Below are 18,545 nucleotides of genomic sequence, written 5' to 3'. Positions count from 1 at the left end.
AAATCGGTCTGAAGTTCTCTTTCTTTGTTGGATCTTTGTGTGGTTTAGGTATCAGAGTAATTGTGGCCTCATAGAATGAATTGGGTAGAGTACCTTCTATTTCTATTTTGTGGAATTCTGTGGTCCTTTCTGCTGGGGCCAGCCTGCCTATTTGAGCAAGGATATGGTGGAGCATGCAACAGCTTGTCTGTTTTGTTTATGCCCAAAGAAATCGCTTTTGGTCCTTTTATTTTTTTCCCTGATATTTTTCCTATTTCTTGTTTCATTCATTTCTGTTATTAACCTTTTAAAACGAATTATTTTATTATGGGGATTTATATGTCTACATCTCTGTGTGAGTGTGCACATACGTGCATGGGTACCCAAAGAGGCCAGGAGGCCATGCCAAAATCCCTGGAACTGGAATCAGAGGCAGTTTGTGAGCAGCCCTCAGAACAGTAAGTATACTTGACCCCTGAGCCTTCATCTCTCCAGCCCGACATCTAGCTTCGGAGCAAGCTGCATTTAAAGAAACACTTTAAGGGGCTGGAGAGAGGGCTCAGCGGTTAAGAGCACTGACTGCTCTTCCAGAGGTCTTGAGATCAATTCCCAGCAACCACATGGTGGCTCACAACTATCTGTAATGGGATCTGTAATGGTGCCCTCTTGCGGTGTGTCTGAAGACCGCTAGAGTGTACTCATACAAAAAAGCAAAATAAATAAATAAATAAATCTTAAAAAAAAAAAAAATCAGTATCACTTAAACTATATATGGATAATCTGACCAAACCTCACAGAGAGACAGTATAGTGGGGAGGTTGCTAAAAAAGGAACAAACTTCCCAGGGGTCGCATCTGAGCAGCACTAAGCCCATAGAGTAGTTTTCAGCATGGCTAACTCTGCAATTGATAACTGACGTGAGCTACCGTCAAACCCGCATGCGCAAAGCGACATTGCTAAAGTAGAGGGCAGGGCACTGTAGCGGCTGAGGGGGCCTGCATTAGAGGCATCTGCTGGTTTTCTTAGCGTCCTTTGGAGTCTCTGTAACAGGTGAACATGGTCCTCTTGTTGCTCTCCTCCCTTTGTCTTTCAACATATTTTTTTTTTACTATGATGCATCTAATTATGGGTCCTTAATTAACTAGTTAATTAATTTAATTTTAAGCCTAGCTTAAAACTAGCTTAGTAGCTGAAAACCTTTAGGCGCTCCTACCTCTGCCTCCTGGGTGCTGGGATTACAGCTGGATCGAATGTGTTGCTCCCAGGACTCGATCCTTGGACTTGAACAGAGAGCTCCTGTCATGCTACATAAGCAACCTCCCCCTTGAACTACATCCTTATGGTCTTCTGAGGATCTGCCTGAATGATCTCCTTCTGTACCACAATGCTGAATAGCGTACTGAGAGTGACCATTCTTGTTACCATCCTCGAAAGCTAACAGTTATGTAGCCTTTTACAGTAAAGTAGGTGGCTAGCTGTACAGTTTTGTGAGGCTCTTTTTCTTTTTCTTTCTTTCTTTTTTTCAAGACAGGGTTTCTCTTGTTGTCCTGGAACTCACTCTGTAGACCAGGCTGGCCTCGAACTCAGAAATCTGTCTGCTTCTGCCTCCCAAGTGCTGAGATTAAAGGCATGCGCCACCACTGCCCAGCAAGACTCTTTTTCTTTAGACAGGTTCTTATAGCCTTAGCCCAGGTTAGCCATAAACGTATAATCCTCTTTCCCCCAGGGTCCCAAGAGCTGGAATTACAGGTATTTGCCATCATGACTAGGGGGAAACTCTCTATTTTTTTCTGCATGAGGCTGAGTTCCTTGGATCTTATTTTCTTGAAATCTAGACATTTTGAAGCTATTATTTCTTTTAAAAAATTATTTCTTCTTTCCCTAACTCCAGTTCTGTGAGTGGTGCACTACATTGTTGTGTCTCATAGGTCACAGAGATCCTATACATTTTTATTGTGTATTATATCAATTGTACGATATTGTATATTATTATAAAATATCTGTTTTATTTTTAGATGTACAATAAAATAAAAATACATTTAAAAGGTATTGTGCCCAGCCGTCTGACAAATGTCTCAGTGGTTAAGAGCACATGCTACTCTTACAGAGGACCTATGTCAACTCCCAGGAACCCACGTGGTGCCTCACAACCATTGTACTGCCAGTTCCAAGGGTCGGATACTTTCTTTGACTTTCCCAGAAACTAGGCAAGCATAGCGCACATACATACATGCAGACAGACACTCGTGCACATAAATCTTTAAAAAAAAATCACAAAGGTGTGAGTCCAACACACAATCAAGTGGGAAATGACTGTACCTTATTCTGTTCTGCACAGAACAGTGGTCACTTGGTAGATTGTGTATTGACCTCACAGGAATCCCTAACAGCAACTTAACTTTTTAGCTAACTTAAAATATTTATTTAAGGCTTCATTCAATAAAGGGTTTGTTGCTATTGGTCATGAACTTCTTTTTTAAAGATTTATTTATTTATTTATTTATTTATTTATTATATACAAGTACACTGTAGCTGTCCTCAGACACATCAGAAGAGGGCGTCAGATCTCATTATAGATGTTTGTGAGCCACCATGTGGTTGCTGGGATTTGAATTCAGGACCTCTGGAAGAGCAGTCAGTGCTCTTAACCACTGAGTCATACACTTCTAAGCTTCCAAGAAGTCTTGCAAAACTCACCAAGGAGGAGTGGCCAAGATGCCAAGGCACCTGCCATCAAGCCTGAGGGCCTGGGTTAGACCCCCTGCACTCACTCCATAGAGAGAAAGAACTGACTCCAGCAAGATGCCCTCCGACCTCCACACACGCGCCGCGGAATGTGCATGAGCGCGCAAGACACACAACATAAATGTAAATTAAAGTGTGATTAAAACTTGAAACGTTGACCAAGAGCTCCTAGCGTCGTTAAGACGTTCCTAAATTGTTTGAAAGTACATGCCAGCCGAGGAAAGGGGAATAACAACAGCTGAGCCAAATGAGAACTTCACCTGGACCGGTGAAAAGTCAAAGGACGCAGGCAGAGCTGTCCATTAACCCCAGGACTGGCCGGGACTTTAACCAGCAGCTGATCTTGTGTACACAGCACGTGCGCTGCTTCTCTCTGCAGGGAAGATGGGCGGACTGCCTCCTGTCTTCCTCTCCAGTGCGCGGTCGTGCCTCCTCCAGCATCAGGAGCAGGCCTAACCAGTGGCGCGGCCAGGCTCCGCGCGGTCCTAGCTCTGTCCAGCGGCCCAGTGCCCGGGCTCTCCGCCTCTCCCCCAGGCCCCGCCCACGGTCGCCTGTCACGTGACGGCGCGCCCCGCCCCCTGCCCCTGGCTCACGTGATCTCGCCTAGGGAGAGAAAGGCTGACCCCGGCTCCTGCGCTCACCGGCGTCTCTCCGCAGCTCTCGGTCCCCGGCGGAGCTTGGCGGCCATGCGGCTCCCGTCGGCAGCCTGGCCCCGGTCGGGAGGTCCCCGCCGCCTGCCCGCGCTGCTGCTGCTGCCGCTGCTGGGCGGCTGCCTGGGGCTCGTGGGGGCGGCTCGCAGGCCCAACGTGCTGCTGCTGCTCACCGACGACCAGGACGCGGAGCTCGGCGGCATGGTAACTCCTGTCCACGCCCTCCCCGTGCCCCTTTGCTGGGCGGCTTGGCTGTGGGTGGGTGTGCGCGGTCACTCCGGGTCCTCCGTGAGCTTGGACGGGTCATAGGATTCAGCTTCCTCTCCCTGGCTGACCCACAGGCTCGCACCGTGCGCACGGTGCCTCCAGCCTGGACCTTACTGCTGCAGTGGGCACTCGCCGCTCAGGGCAAACCTGTGGAGGCCAGTGATTGATTAGGGAGATCCGAGGCCTCGTCAGCCCTCTTCACGGAGGACCTGGGACGTCGGCATCCGTGCTTCTGTGGTGGCTATAAAAGTGGGTTTGTAGGCTGTGGAGCTGTTATTGACAGAGAGTGTTTTGCTTAAGAAGCATCAAACCCAAAATCAATTGGCCTAATCGAACTCTTGGCTGCGGCATTACTGTCAGGGCTCCACTCTAGGTCTAATGGGTGTTAGTCATGAAGACTACATTTCCTTCCCAGAGTCACTTCTGCTCTTTCGAGGTTCCGGAATTTGACCTTTGGGAACATGCTCGCCAACCTCCTTCCATTGGTGCTCAAGGGATTTGCCCAAAGCACTGAAGCAGGAGGAGGCGGATTAGGACCAACCCTCCAGTGGTATTCCGTCCTGGGTCAGCAATGCTCTCGCAAAAAAAAAAAAAAAAAGTCTACTCTCTCTCTTTCGGTTCTCCTTCTGCTTTCAGCTGATTGCGGTAGCTGTGAAACCTCTTAAGCAGGAGGCTCCTGCTTTTTCCTGTGTGGTAATTAACCCTAGCTCGATGTCCTTCAAGTTGCTGGTCCCAGCTGGTCAGTGAGTTGTGAAATCAGTCTAGTGAGTAGCTGCCAACATTTTGGTTTTCCGTGTGTCACATGTGATAATAGTAAGCAGAGCCGTATATTTCTGGGCTGGGCAGTAACGAGTGCTCTGTGTTCCGTGAACTGTCTTTTTCTAGATGGTGTTCCGTTACCAATCCCCTTGGCCCTTCTTTGTATCCACATAGGTCCCATTCCTTGCCTTGTTGCTGTTATGGTATCCCCTGAGCCATAAGGGTGCTGAATCTCTTCTCCCCTCCCACCCCGCTGGAGGGCGCTCCAAAGCCTCATGCCTGCTAAACCAGTTCTCTCTCAGAGCTAGCCCCCACCCCCTGTACCAAAAGTCTTGACTTAATTTCCTCTTAGGTTTATTATCCCTCCCTCCAACAGTTCCCATAGCTCTCTTTCTTTTCTCTTTCTCTTTGCTTTATTTCGTCTGTTTGGTTGTGTTTTGTTTTCGTTTTGAGACAGGGTCTCACTGTATAGCCCTGGCTAGCCTTGAACTCACAGAGATCCATCTTCTATCTCACCAGTGCTGGGATTTCAAAACTTTATTCCCCCCCCCAAAAAAAGTATTTTGTTCAGGAAAAAAAATTCTCTCTCCCAGTGACTAATGTACTCAACAAGTCAGCCTTAATACTGCTGTTGGAAACAAAATTCACTACTTACATATAAGGTGTCCCAGCTGAGTGACTGTCACTTAGCACGGCTGTTGTCTGTGTATAGTCGAAGTCTTACACTTTTGTGTTAATGGTACTTGCCCTTGGAACTTTCTCTTTTTCTATTTGCTTTTTTATACCAAAAGGATGTGTTTAGGGGGAGTGTGTGTGCACACAGTGGCCTGAATGGCGTAGAGGTTAGAAGACAGCGTCTCCCATTCTCCACGAGTGTCCTGGGAGCTGAACTCCTCAGGTTTGGCAGAGGTTCGCGTGTACCCATGAGTCATCTCGATGGTCCTGGGTTTTTTTTTGTTTTTTTTTTTTTAATATCTATAAAGTATTTGTAGTAGCCAGAGAAACCAGACAAATGAAGCTTGCAGCTTCCCACACGTGTTCCGTCAACAACCCGGGTTCGTTCCCAGGATCATACAAGTGCTGTGGGTGCTAAATAAATGAGGAAATGGTGTTTGCTTGTGTTAAAGCGGCAGCCCCTAGCACTTCAGGGAACTCTGACTTTATTCGTGGTCCCTTTTGGAGTCCTGACACTGATTGTCCAATAGGCTAGCAGAGTGAAGAGCTGAGACTGGTGATGTTTGAGAACTTCCTTGTTGCCCGTCAGTGTGAGGTGTCTTCTGTTAGTGTTTCTAATATCACGGAAGCCGCCTGCGGCAGACATCTGAAGGGCAACAGGTTTATTTGCTTTTCAAAAACACCGTGGTAACCCCGTCTCGCCACCCGTTGTCTCAAGGCCACCTAGGCACTTTGCACTGAGTCTTCAGTGGCATTCTGGAATGTCGTCAGTGGGGTTCACCCACAGTACCTAATTTATGAGTAAAGCATTATGTATAGTGTCGCTACCAGAGAGAGGAATTGTGTTTCAGATTGACACAATAGTAGGCAAGGTAAGGAATGGAGACCCCGTACACACGCACCCACACTGGCTCAGATCAAAAGTTGATATCCCATGGTTTCCATTTAATGTGATTTTTTTCCTTTTTTCAAGACAATCCACGTCCTAGTTAGGGATATGATTGCTGTGATGAAACACCATGGCCAGAAGCAACGTGGGGAGCTAAGGATTTATTTGGCTCACATGTCCATAGTCACAGCCCATCCAGGGAAGCCAAGGCAGGAATTCAAACAGCACAGGAACCTGGAGGCCAGAGCTGATGCAGAGGCCGTGGAGGGCGCTGCTTCCTGGCTTGCTCCACCCACGATGGGCTGGGCCCTCCTCCAGCAATCACTAATTAATGAAATGCTCTACGTTGAGGCTTGCTCACAGCCCAGTCTGATGGAGGCGTTTTCTCGGTTGAAACTCCCCCTCTCAGCTGAGTTTAGCTGTGTCTAAGCTGACAGAAAACTCTCCAGCACAGTCCAGGGTGTCGTTATCCCTGGAGCTGAGCATGTACCTTGCAAGAGCTGAGACTACAAGAATGCACCACATTTAAAACAAAACAAAACAAAACAAAACAACCAATGTATATGGGAGTCCTGCCTCCCTGTATGAGCGTACGGCTGTGTGTTGCTGCCTGCTGCCAACGAAGGCTGCAGGAGTGATCAGATGAAGATCGAGAGACGGTTGTGAGCTGTCATGTGGGTGCTGAGAATCAAACCTGGTCCTTTGGAAGAGCAGCCAGGGCTCTTTTCTATGGAGCCATCTCTCCAGCCCCTGTCGGTTATCATTAACTATTTTATATGTGGTCACCTCATCTTTCACGGTGAATATTCCACTGTATTGTCCCATGTGTCACCTCAGAGACTGTGCTTTTATTAGCTTTTGCAGGATATGGCTTTTCCCTGTTAATGATGATGTGAAGGACTGCTGCTCACCAAAGCACCGCTTGTTTTTTAAGTCATTTATTTACTCCAGGAAAGGGGGGCCACGCAGGAACTAGGGAAGAAGGGAAAGAGTCAATGCGACAGTTCTCGGCCTCAAGCAAGATGACTTCCATTGTTTAAAGGCAGTCAGCTGCTGAGTGACAGGAACCATCAAACCTTTGGCATGCTGTTGCCTGAGATCAGGAAAGTCAGTGAACCCGTTGGTTTTCATAAAAGGGAATTGGCTTAGGGTAAGTAAAGTTACACGTTTGCTCAGGAGAATAAAGGCAGCTGTTTCTTAACACTGTCACATGGTTTCCACCTGACCAGCCATTGTCACCTCAGCTTACCGTGGATGTCTGTCTAGTGCCATCTCGCTTGGGACTTGTTCAACCATGCGTAGATGATCAGCGTAAAGTTCTAAACCAAAATGCCTACAGAGCCTTGCCTTCCACTCCTCCCTTTCTGTCTCTTGGGTTTTTTCTACCACAGTGGCTCCTTCCTGTTTGCCCCGTTGGGCTATTGGTCAGCCTCAGCCAGCGAGCTCCACTCCCCCTCCCTCTGGGACTCTCAGCCAGGCTCCCTGCTTTAAGGACCTACCTTGTGCACTTCTGAAGTAGCTTCCTGCTTTCTCCCCACCAGGTGTGTCACATGGCCGCTGTACTCTCTCTCACTTGCCCTCTCTGAGGTCATTGGTCACCTTGTTCAGGTCCTACAAGTAGTGGTGAGGGCAGGACCGAGATTCCTGCCCACTTTGACCTAGCTCAGTGTTTGCTGAGATTAGCGCGCGAGACACCGTATAGTCTCCCTGTAAACTTAACACTGTCAGTAGTTTGCGTGCTTATCAGTTTGATGACTAAATCCCTCTTGGTTCCCATTCTTTCTCTACATCACTGGTTCTCAGTCTTCCTAATGCTGTGACCTTTAATACCTCATGTCCTGGTGACCCCTAACTGCAAACTTATTTTTTGTTGCTACTTATTAACTGTGATCTTTCTACCTTTATGAATCAAATGTAAATCTCTGCTCTGCAGGACACCTGATGTGTGACTCCCCAGATGATCGAGACCCACAGGTTGAGAACCATTGCTCTAGGTGCCCTTCACCTGTCCCCTTAAGCCAGGGTTACATTCAGTCCATTGATATTTCCTGAGCTTGGCACCAATGATAAGTTAAAGACAGCTACTGCCATTGCTTCAGCAGCTTAGCACAGACCTTCCATGGCATCTCTTGAGGGTCTACTACTGGTATCATCAAAGCTTGACTAGAGCAAGTTAGAATATTGTTCTTTGGAGCCTACAAGCAGCTTGGTCTTATAAATCACTGGGAAAAGCTACTTACATATTGTTGAAAGTGAGACTTTGGTGAGCCTCGGTATATATCTGAAGTTGCAATCTTTAAGAAATTACTGTGCCAAGTGGACATAAGACTATGTACAGTCTGTTCTTGGGTCTGGAAGGTATTTCAGCATCATCATAGACCTCCTCATGAGCCTCATCCATGGTAGCTTTTGCTGTCCGGGAAGTGAAGACAGTTCAGTGTGCCTTTGATGGATGGTTACGTCACTGGCTTCGCTCCTCTGCCTTCCGGGGTAGAGTTAACTTTCCCCCTGTACTTTCCCAAACCTTAGGGGATGCACAAAAGAAAGAGTGCAGATGGAACACACTGACAGGCCTGACGTGTAGCTCAGTGGGAGAGTGCTTGCCTGGGTACGCAAGGCCCTGGGTTCAGTCCCCAGCCCTAAGTTTGTTTATGTTTGACAGGGTCTGTATGCACCTCTGTACCCATGCTATCATCTGCTTCAGGTGCCACTGCAGGGGCTAGCCAGTAGAGTCCTTATGGTGTCGGGTTCCATCGGTGAATGTATAAGGTTGGAAGCAGGCTGTGTGAGCCTTGCAACCTTGTCTGTCTTTGAGAATCCAAGTGTTGCCTTACTTCCCCATTAATGATGGAAGTTTCCTTGCTGGTGCGTCCATGCCTTGGGGTTATTGGCAAATAAGAGAGCACTGTGATTTTGTTACCTGCTGTCCCTGAGGACAGAACAATGCTATCAGCTATGAACTTTTGCTTCCTGCTTGCACAGGGTTTACTTGACTGTAGCCAAACCTGTTTGGTTCATCTCCACAATCATTTCTCTTGACTTTGTGTCAGAGCTGACCATTTGGAGATAAATGATTAAGATAAGAGGAAAGGGGCTGGAGAGATGGCTGAAAGGTTAAGAGTACTCATTCTTTTTTTTTTTTTTTTTTAAGATTTATTTATTTATTATATGTAAGTACACTGTAGCTGTCTTCACACACCCCAGAAGAGGACATCAGATCTCATTACAAATGGTTGTGAGCCACCATGTGGTTGCTAGGAATTGAACTCAGAACCTTTGGAAGAGCAGTCAGTGCTCTTAACCTCTGAGTCATCTCCAGCCCCAAGAGTACTCGTTCTTGCAGAAGACCCAGGCTTCCCAGCACCCACAAGGCCTCTAACAGTCTGCATGTCGCCGTTCATTCCCAGGGAATCTAGTGCCCCCTTCAGGCCTCTGCAGGCACTGCATGCATGCACATGGTGCAGAGACATACACACGCAGGTAAAACTGCTGCGCACACACAAGATAAAATATAAATTTAAGTTGTAACAAAACACAAACTTTGATTTCTGTATTTTATCAGACATTGTTTAACAAGGAATTGTTTACTTTGTAGACGCCGCTGAAGAAAACCAAGGCCCTCATCGGAGAGAAGGGGATGACTTTCTCCAGCGCCGTAAGTTTAGAAGCCAGTGTGATGTCCTTAGATGTCATATTGCATTCCAGGAAGAAACCTCACGTTTCAGTTCTAGTGTGGTATATGTGGGTGGATTTTTTTTGTTTGTTTTTTGTTTGGTTTTGTTTTTAAATGAAATTTCTGGCCTGGAGAGTTTTATTTTTTAATTAAAATGATAATTTGCTGGTCTTTTGGTGGGTAGGGTCTTGTTTGTTTGTTTTGAGACAAAATCTTATGTAGCTGTGGCTATCCTAGAACTCGCTCTATAGACCAGACTAGTCCTGAACTCAGAGATATATGCCTGCCTCTGCCAAATGCTGGGCTCAAAGGCATGTGCCAGTAGACCTGACTAATTGCTGGTATTTTCTAAGCTAGACTGCTACATAACTAGGGAATTTTATTGAAATCCTTACTGTTTGAGGGCTGCACCTAGTTTGTACAAACCAAAAACAGTTATGCTTTGTAAGCTGCTACAGGGTAAAAGTTTCATGAGTTCTGCTAACTAACCCTGACAAAGGTCATGCAGCCCGTATGGAATCAGAGACCCAAACCAAGTCTAACTGTTTCTATAAGTGCCGGTGTGGTGGCTTCATACGGGGAACCCACTGAAGGACAGCCCAGTGCTGTGCTCGGGTTTAAGCATAGACTCTGCAGCCAGGCTGCCTAATTTTGAGTACATTTTTATTTCTTTATTTGCCTGTTCCTAGCTCTGTTTTGGATTTTGGTTTCCCCACTTTAAATGAAGTCAGTACCGTCCACCTCAGGGTCATTGTGGTTCCATGAATCTGCTCAGGATGAATGTGTCAGTGTAAGGGCACAGCGAGTTCCACACGGTATCAGATGTTGTCCACAGAAGGAATAATCAAAGGGAGGAAGAGTTTATTTAAACCCGGAAAACTCACTCCGTGTATCAGCTTAGAGTGAACCCAGTGTGGTGGCGCGTGCTTCTAATTCCAGCACTCAGGAGGCAGAGACTGGCAGCTCTCTGTGGGTTCAGGTTCCAATCCAGCCCAGGATTACATAGTGAGACTTTAAAAAAGAAAGAAAGATAAACAAGATCACACACACACAAGCAACAGTATTTTTTGAAAAAATGCTTGATATGTTGATAGGAACATCATTTCTATGTAAAGACACTAATATAAAATATACTAATTAAAGTTTTAAGACTTTTTTTCAAGATCCAACTAAATGATTCTAAATACTGTCTGGGTAAGAATAGTCAAGCTAGTGTTTCTTGTTTGGGGATTGATAAAGGGGAGTCAGATATGTGCATTCACTCAGCCACTGGATTAGACACCCAGGCCCAAGGTTGGTTGGGTTTTATCAGCACCAGAGGTCAAACCCATAAGACGATGTTTTAGCTAGGTACTAAGATGAACTATGAAATCTCAGTAATAATGGGATACTGACCATAAAAGGTCAAATGCAAAAAGGGAAATGTTCTAGTTTCCTTTCTGCTGTGGTAAAATGCTCTGACCAAAGGCAGCTTGGGGCAGAAAGCTTTTATTCGGCATCCATACGATCACAGTTCATAACTGAGGGACATCAAGGCCAGAATTCAAGCAGGAACCACGGAGGAAGGCTGCTTGCTGGCTCAGTGCCAGCCCATGCTTAACCGCCTTGAAGGTTGTGTTGTTGTTTTGTTTGTTTTGTTTTTCAAGACAGGGTTTCTCTGTGTGGCCCTGGCTGCACTGGAACTTGCTCTGTAGTCCAGGCTAGTCCCAAACTCAGTGATGCACCTGCTTCTGCTTCCTGAGTGCTGTGACTAATGGTGTGTGTCACCATGATGGCTTCTCTAGCTTTCTTATACAACCCAGTACCAACTGCTCAGGGAATGCTGTCGCCCACAGTGGGCTGAGCCCTCCTGTATCAACTAACAATCAAGACGGACCCCCATAGACATGCCCACAAGTCAGTCTGACCTGGACAGTCCCTCAATTGAAACTCCATTTTGGGTGACTCCATTAGGCTGCATCAATTTGGCAGTTAAAGCTACCGAGGCCAGGAAAGAAGAATGACCAATGTAGAAATTACAGAAATCAGGATTGGAAAGGAGATTCCGCAGTTAAAGCTGCCTGTGGGACAATCCTGAGGTCTGGAATGTAGGTCCATCAACCATTAGCAGGCCGATGGCCCCACTGTGAGAGTGTCACCCTCTCCCGGCTTCCATGTGTGCACCCACACACGCGTGACAGACACTCATGAAGACACATATACATACATATGCATACCTAACTAATATATTTTTAAAGAAAAAACTTTAAAAGAATTACAGAAGACAAATAACTTCTGATTTAAAGGGGTGGTGGTGGTAGAGGGAGTGAGCGTTCATGTAGAGACAGTCACCCTCATGAGTATTTAAAATGCCAGTCGGGGGGGGGCATATGCTCGGCGTTTGCTAGGTCCTGACTTTTAAGTCCTGGCACCAAAGGAGGGGAAAAGGTTAAATCCAACTTGAAAAGCAGAAAGAATAGCAAAACCAAGTTAAGTACTTAAAGGGACTGTGATGTCAGCACAGATCCTGGGCAGTCGGTTTTCATGTAGGCATCAGAAGTGATGGGTTTAATTATGTTATTTGCACCAGCCCCGCCTCGTCACTTCCACCTGCCTCCTGGTCCCCTTTTCTCAAGTAACAGTTAGTTCACTGACTTTATTTTGCAATCTGCTGTTGTCCCTGACGAACGACCCCAGCAGCTCTGGAGTGTGTCGTGTATAAAGAGCGATGTCTGCTCAATGAGAGACTGAAATGAAAAGGAAGCATTGAGCGCCTTTCTCTTCCTCTCGGTGAATCTCACCCTTTGGCTCCCACTCCTCTCCAGTATGTGCCCAGTGCTCTTTGCTGCCCCAGCAGAGCCAGCATCCTGACTGGAAAGTACCCCCACAACCACCACGTCGTTAACAACACTCTGGAGGGGAACTGCAGTAGCAAGTCCTGGCAGAAGATGCAGGAGCCGTACACTTTCCCGGCCATCCTCAAGTCGGTGTGCGGCTATCAGACCTTTTTTGCTGGGAAGTATTTAAACGAGGTATGTTGAATGATCTTTCTTACGACAGCATTTAAAATGGGAATTAATTTATTTCCTTGGTATCATCAATTCACGTTCTATGCAGCTTTTTGCTGATCTGCCCATTAATTAGACAAGCATGGTGTGTGTCTGGCTCTGTGGTTACTTTCTTTCCACACAGCCCCCACAGCATCTATTTACAAACTGTCCTAAGTGTTGGGACGTCTGCCCCCCTCCCCTGAGGACATCTGGGATTCCTCAGTCATGTGACTGTCACAGTGTCTGTGTTCCATTTCCTCTTTTTCAGTATCAAGGGGGAGGGGACTAGAGACTTTGCTCAGATATCTTAGGTCACCTCTGAATTAGAACAGATAAACATACAGCTTGGTTTTTGACCTGCAGAGTGAGGACAGACAAAGATGGAGCCCAGCCTGTGGAGGGTCTGTGCTAAGAAGACAGCGCCCCATGGGCTGTGAGGCTGTGGAAGCATATGGCTGGGCGGTTGACGCTGGCCTTGTGGGCCTGTGTGGGGTGTGGTGCCTCACTGTGGCCTCACTCAGGGCTTCATAGTCCAAGTGCACCACCTTGTCTTGGTTTTCTTAGAATCTATGCTAAAAGGAAATGATGCATTGGGGGTGTTTGGGGTTCTCTCTAGTGATAATTAACTGGGGTGCCCGGGGGAAGAGGTATGTGTTTTCTCACTTTCTTTTCCCATAGTAGCTACAGGTCTTCATGTCATATGAATTTTCTGTGTCCCTTCCTCCCTGTCATTTAGGGGGTCTGTGAACTGTGGGCTTGAGGGAGGATGAGTCAGTTTGAAAGAATCATGAGAAGCAGGAAGACTCTCTGTGTCGGGGTTGGGGCAACTCGATGGTCAGAGGGAAGGTAGGCTACTTCATATGAAAGTCATGTGAGGGGAACAGTGTAGTGCGAGACAGTCTTCAGAGAGTCCCTTCTCCCTTCAGTGGGCAGTACTAAGTATTAGATGGGGGGGGGGGTGTACAGTGGTCTCTTCTAGTAGTTTTACCAAGTAAATAGAGCCTCAAAAGTAGATGTTATAAGGACGGCCGAAGTCATAGGCAAGCGGGCGAGCAAGTGTCTGATTCTCTTGGCTGTGAACGGCCAAGTGTCTTTTAGATTATTCAGTTGTAACTCAGCACTCGCTCATGAATAGGTCCCATGTAATATCCAGATGGCATATGTTGGGCTTAAAGGCCACACATCTCCCAGAGCTACTGCAGTGCCACCACAGTAGAAATGCAGCTGTGGACACTCTGTGGGTGAGTTTGCCTGACTGTGTGCAAACAAAACCATCTGCACTGACATCTGAGGTTTGCATAGCTCACATTTCACAAGACAGTCTTCTCTTGACAGCTTTGTACGTTTAAATGATTGAATGACATACTGGCCATTCGAGGTGGCCAGCAAGCCAGGTTAGCACAGCGGCACACACAGTCACAGACTCGGCTGAAGAGAAGGCTTGGGCCACAGAGTTTGCAGTGTGCTAGTTGGTGTGGTTGGGGAAGCTGTGCCCCTGTTGTCTCAGGCACTGGCTGAAAGGTGTTCTCGGTTGCTGGTTTCTCTCTGGAGCTCTAACACCCCGCTCTACTGTCCTTCCAGTATGGGGCCCCAGACGCAGGCGGACTGGAGCACATCCCACTGGGCTGGAGTTACTGGTATGCCCTGGTAAGTGGCTATTGAACTGAGTGACCAGACTCAGCCCCACACTGGCACAAGTGTGCCAGCAGATGACTTGTCTCTGTAATGAACGTCTCTTGGCTAGTGAGTCACCTCGTCCCAGGTGTTTTTCCTGCCATTAGTGGCCTGAGCCACGTCTGGCTTTTAAAACAGCACGGATTAACAAAGCCCTGCTAGTCTATGACAATGCTCCTTAACCCCAGCTCAGTGTTGACACGGGCAGGTGCTCCTTTTCTGACTTGTCACCTTTAAACAGTGCGCTTTAGCCAGCAGGGGGTCCACACTTTGGCTTTGAATAGTGAGTTTCTCACAAATTTTACTTCCTGTTTCATATAGGAAAAGAATTCTAAATACTATAACTACACCCTCTCCATCAATGGGAAGGCACGGAAACACGGTGAGAACTACAGCGTGGACTACCTGACAGATGTTCTGGTAAGTTCTGAGGCTCAGGGCCCTGCCTCACACATGAGTGCTTTGTCTAGACAGCAGCCGATATGTATCAGCAAACAGAAATGCGCAACGACTCGGTCTGTCTGCCAAAGAATATTTCCAGCTCATTAAAAACCTCTAGGCTGTCTCTCTCTGTGTGTAAGCCAAGGCTCAAGTCTAATATTCTCATAACCCAGAGGTAAATGCCTCCATCTGCGACCGTGGTGTCCTTTACAGGCCTCTGTGGTTGAGGCTGGGCATAGGTAAAGCACTAGAGTCAGGTGACTCCTCCTGTCCTGACACATTTCTAAGGGAAACCTTCTGCTGAGTGTCCACCAGACAGTGTAGCACATGGCACAGCAGATGTTCTCTGGAGAGGGCAAAGGCCAGGCCCTGGGAAGGCAACCTCTTCCAGCTGAAATCTCACGCGTGCTGTGGGGCGTGGCTACGTACACGCAGTTATTTGTTGCTGATCACTTATTACTCCTCTATGCACTGATGGGTGACATAAGACAGAAAGGTTAAGTGTGAGAGGCAGCTTCTGAGCGGAAACCTGAAGGGGGAGGGGGGTCCGGATGAGGAGGCAGCGTGACCGAGCAGGGCTGAGCCCGGGAAAGGGGACATAGCTCATTAGGTTTGGTGGGGTCAACTTTACCTGACGAACCCTCCCACTGGCCCTCCTACCGTTCTTTAAGGCATCATTGCTATAAATTAATACTAAAATGGACAGTTTACTATTCCATACTGTTGGCAGAACCTAAGCTCGGGGTCTTATAAAGTTAAGGTCTCAGTTACTCTCCTTGGTAGACTTCTCAAGACCCAGACCTCGGCAAGCTCCAGTGTGCTACACATGACCATGAAGTGAAATATGTCTGAGATTAGTATCCACCCTGACCCCGCCTGCTCTCTCTGTCTACCAAGAGAAACCTCCCCATTGGATGCACGGTTGCTAGGCAGGACTAGGAGATGACAGCTCTCTGTGTGTGTCAGGCCAACCTCTCCCTGGACTTCCTGGACTACAAGTCCAACTCTGAGCCATTCTTCATGATGATCTCCACTCCAGCGCCCCACTCACCGTGGACGGCCGCACCGCAGTACCAGAAGGCTTTCCAGAATGTCATCGCACCAAGAAACAAGAACTTCAACATCCACGGGACGGTAAGTGCCTCTGATCCTCGAATAGAGCCGTTCCCGCTCGGTCAGGAAGCGTCAAGCCTTGGAAGGGAGCTCCTTTGAGCTCTCCTGGAGGATCTGCTGTACCTGTCCCCAATACAACAGATTATAGAAATGTTTTTAAAGGTACAGATAAAGTCCCTACCACACATCCTGTGAGCAGCTAGAAGAGATTCCTAGGAATGGAAAAGGCACTACGGCTCCTGGGCTCCTGGTTGGCCATTAGCATGTCTCCTGCCTCCTCTGTCCCAGAAGTAGCTAAGCCAAGTCTCAAGGACATTTGCACTTGAAGCGGCCTTGGGTGATTCTCCCCTAAAGCATAGGATGGAGAGAGGAGGCACATTCAGTGTGCAGGTGGCAGGGTGCATGACTAAACACCACAGTCCAAGCAGGGGCCTCATCGGTTAACAGCACTTGTCCCTTAAATTTATCAAATAGGTCACTCCCTTTCCCCCATTCTCCTACCCAAGGTACTGGGTGCCCCAGATTCCTGGGAGAAATCCTGTCAAAATATTTCCTGAAACTTCAAGTCTACATATGAAGGTTCTTTCTCCCTCAAGCAGAAGTCACATTTTCAGCAAAGGAAACATTCCCACACACCATTCTCTCCTTCTGCGCTGTCTCCCAAACTGTGTTCCTCTGTTTGTTTGCTAAGACACTGTCTCTCTGTGTAGACCATGCTGTCCTCAAACTCACGATGACTGTGCCTTTGCCTCCTAACTGCTGGGGTCAGAGATCTGCGCTGCCGAGCCTGTCTCCTCAAAGTATTCCTCAGCCAGTAATTTATGCATCCCTTGGCCGAGCGTATAAGAAGATCTCCACTGCCCGAGTCTTACCTAGAAGTCACGGTGCTCGTAACGATACAGAAGGAGTCTTAAAGTCAGACCAGAAGCATGTGACTCTCTCTGTGAGACAAGCCAGGTGCTGCCCCTCCTGTTGTCCTCCCTAAGGAGGCAGGTCTAAGCCTTTCATTGTGGTTATGATTAAAATACAGAGAAACATCTGCACTCTGTGCAGATGCTCAGGCATGTGCTTGTTAAATTAGGTTGAGAAGCTGACTTTAAACTAGTGGACTGGTCTCAATTTTGTGTTCCAAAAAGAGTTACTAGAATCATTTTAATATTTCAATATTACTGAGCACAGTAGTTCCAGTCATGTGCAAGCTGATGTGAGCCTCCATCCAACAGGACTCAAGATCGAATTTCTAGTCTCTTAATCAAAGAGCGGTGGAGAAATGTAGTTTTATTGTGAATGCCGATGGCATCTGAGGGTCCTTTTGTTACTAAAATGTGGATTTTATGTAAATAAAAGGGTCCTCCAAAACAGGACCTGAAGGGGTTTTATTTTTATTTTTTTTTAAGATTTCATTTTTAATTTTAAGCGTTCATGCATGTGTCTGCCTTTGGTGTGGGTTTGTTTATGTGAGTGCAGTACCCAAGGAGGCCAGGAGAGGGCCCAGTTCCTCCAGAGCTGGAGTTACAGGCAGTTGTGAACTGCCCGGTGTGGGGGCTTGGGACTGAGTTTTAAATTCAAGTACAGGATTTTCCCCAGGGATATCGGTCTCCTGAGTCGACAGACCCGTGGATAGCAGGGCCTTACAGGCGGAATGTAGGGGGAGGTAGGTTAGCACTTGCCGGTTTGTAGCCATAGTTGACATAGAATCAGTTACCAACTGAACCTCACGTTGGCAGGGGGCACTCACAAGAGTGTCCCAGTGCTTCCCCGGGGGGCTGTGGAGTGGTGGGCTTCATCTGAGAGGCTGCTAGGCTGCTGTAGCCGCTCAGGAGGAGGAGGCAACCTGACGTAGTCTAACATGGCTTCAGCAGCTCCTAGGCAGCTCGCTAAAGTGTGAATGATCCTTTGTCTTACCGACACTAGGACTCCCCTAGTGTGCCCATGGGGACTTGGTGCTAACGTTTGTTTCTTCTGAACCTTAGAACAAGCACTGGCTAATCAGGCAAGCCAAGACTCCCATGACGAACTCGTCAGTACGGTTCTTAGATGACGCCTTCAGGAGGAGGTGAGCAGACACTCCGTTCTCAGTGTGGGGCCCAGAGACAGACAGGGAGGCAGGCAGCAGGAGAGATGCTCTGGGGCCCTGCGCCTCACAGGCACGCAGACACACCTTTATGTGCATGGACATAAAGACTGACTAAACCATTCATGTTAAGGCCTGGTAAAGAATATGACAAACTGGAACTATTTGCTTGAAATTTTTCCCCATGCTTAAAGAAAAGGAAATATAAAAATCAGCCCATGGAGAAATGGCTCAGTGGTTAAGAGCACTGACTGCTCTTCCGGAGTTCAAATCTCAGCAGCTACACAAAGGCTCACAACCATCTGTAATGAGATCAGATGCCCTCTTGTGTGTCTGAAGACAGCTACAGTGTACTTACATATAATACATTTATAAGTCTTTTAAAAAAACTAGCCCAAATATTGAGCAAAGTATTTAAACTTGATGTTTGGAATTTGCAAGATAAGATTTATTGATTTTTAAAAGTTCACTGCTCTCTTTTAGAGTATATTAAATTTGAATTTGGACCAGAAGTCAGTAAACTTTTTTTTTTTTTTTTTTTTTTTTGTTTTTCGAGACAGGGTTTGTCTGTATTGCC

General features: G+C 47.2%; 1 protein-coding gene across 1 annotated transcript in view; it reads left to right on the top strand.

Moving 5' to 3' along the window:
• Positions 1–3,317: 3,317 nt before the first annotated feature.
• The window catches only part of Gns (glucosamine (N-acetyl)-6-sulfatase), a 37,125-nt gene continuing 21,897 nt past the window's right edge, over positions 3,318–18,545 (top strand). Inside the window, exons 1-7 of the mRNA XM_021205818.1 lie at positions 3,318–3,578; positions 9,560–9,619; positions 12,442–12,648; positions 14,248–14,313; positions 14,662–14,760; positions 15,748–15,915; positions 17,868–17,950. Coding sequence (XP_021061477.1) covers positions 3,411–3,578; positions 9,560–9,619; positions 12,442–12,648; positions 14,248–14,313; positions 14,662–14,760; positions 15,748–15,915; positions 17,868–17,950 — 851 coding nt within the window. The 5' untranslated portion in view covers positions 3,318–3,410. The remainder of the gene's footprint in view (positions 3,579–9,559; positions 9,620–12,441; positions 12,649–14,247; positions 14,314–14,661; positions 14,761–15,747; positions 15,916–17,867; positions 17,951–18,545) is intronic.

This window comes from Mus pahari, chromosome 9 (assembly GCF_900095145.1).
Source record: "Mus pahari chromosome 9, PAHARI_EIJ_v1.1, whole genome shotgun sequence".
NCBI lineage: Eukaryota > Metazoa > Chordata > Mammalia > Rodentia > Muridae > Mus > Mus pahari.
Note: the sequence above shows the minus strand (reverse complement) of the source record. Positions and strands in the feature narration are given on the sequence as shown.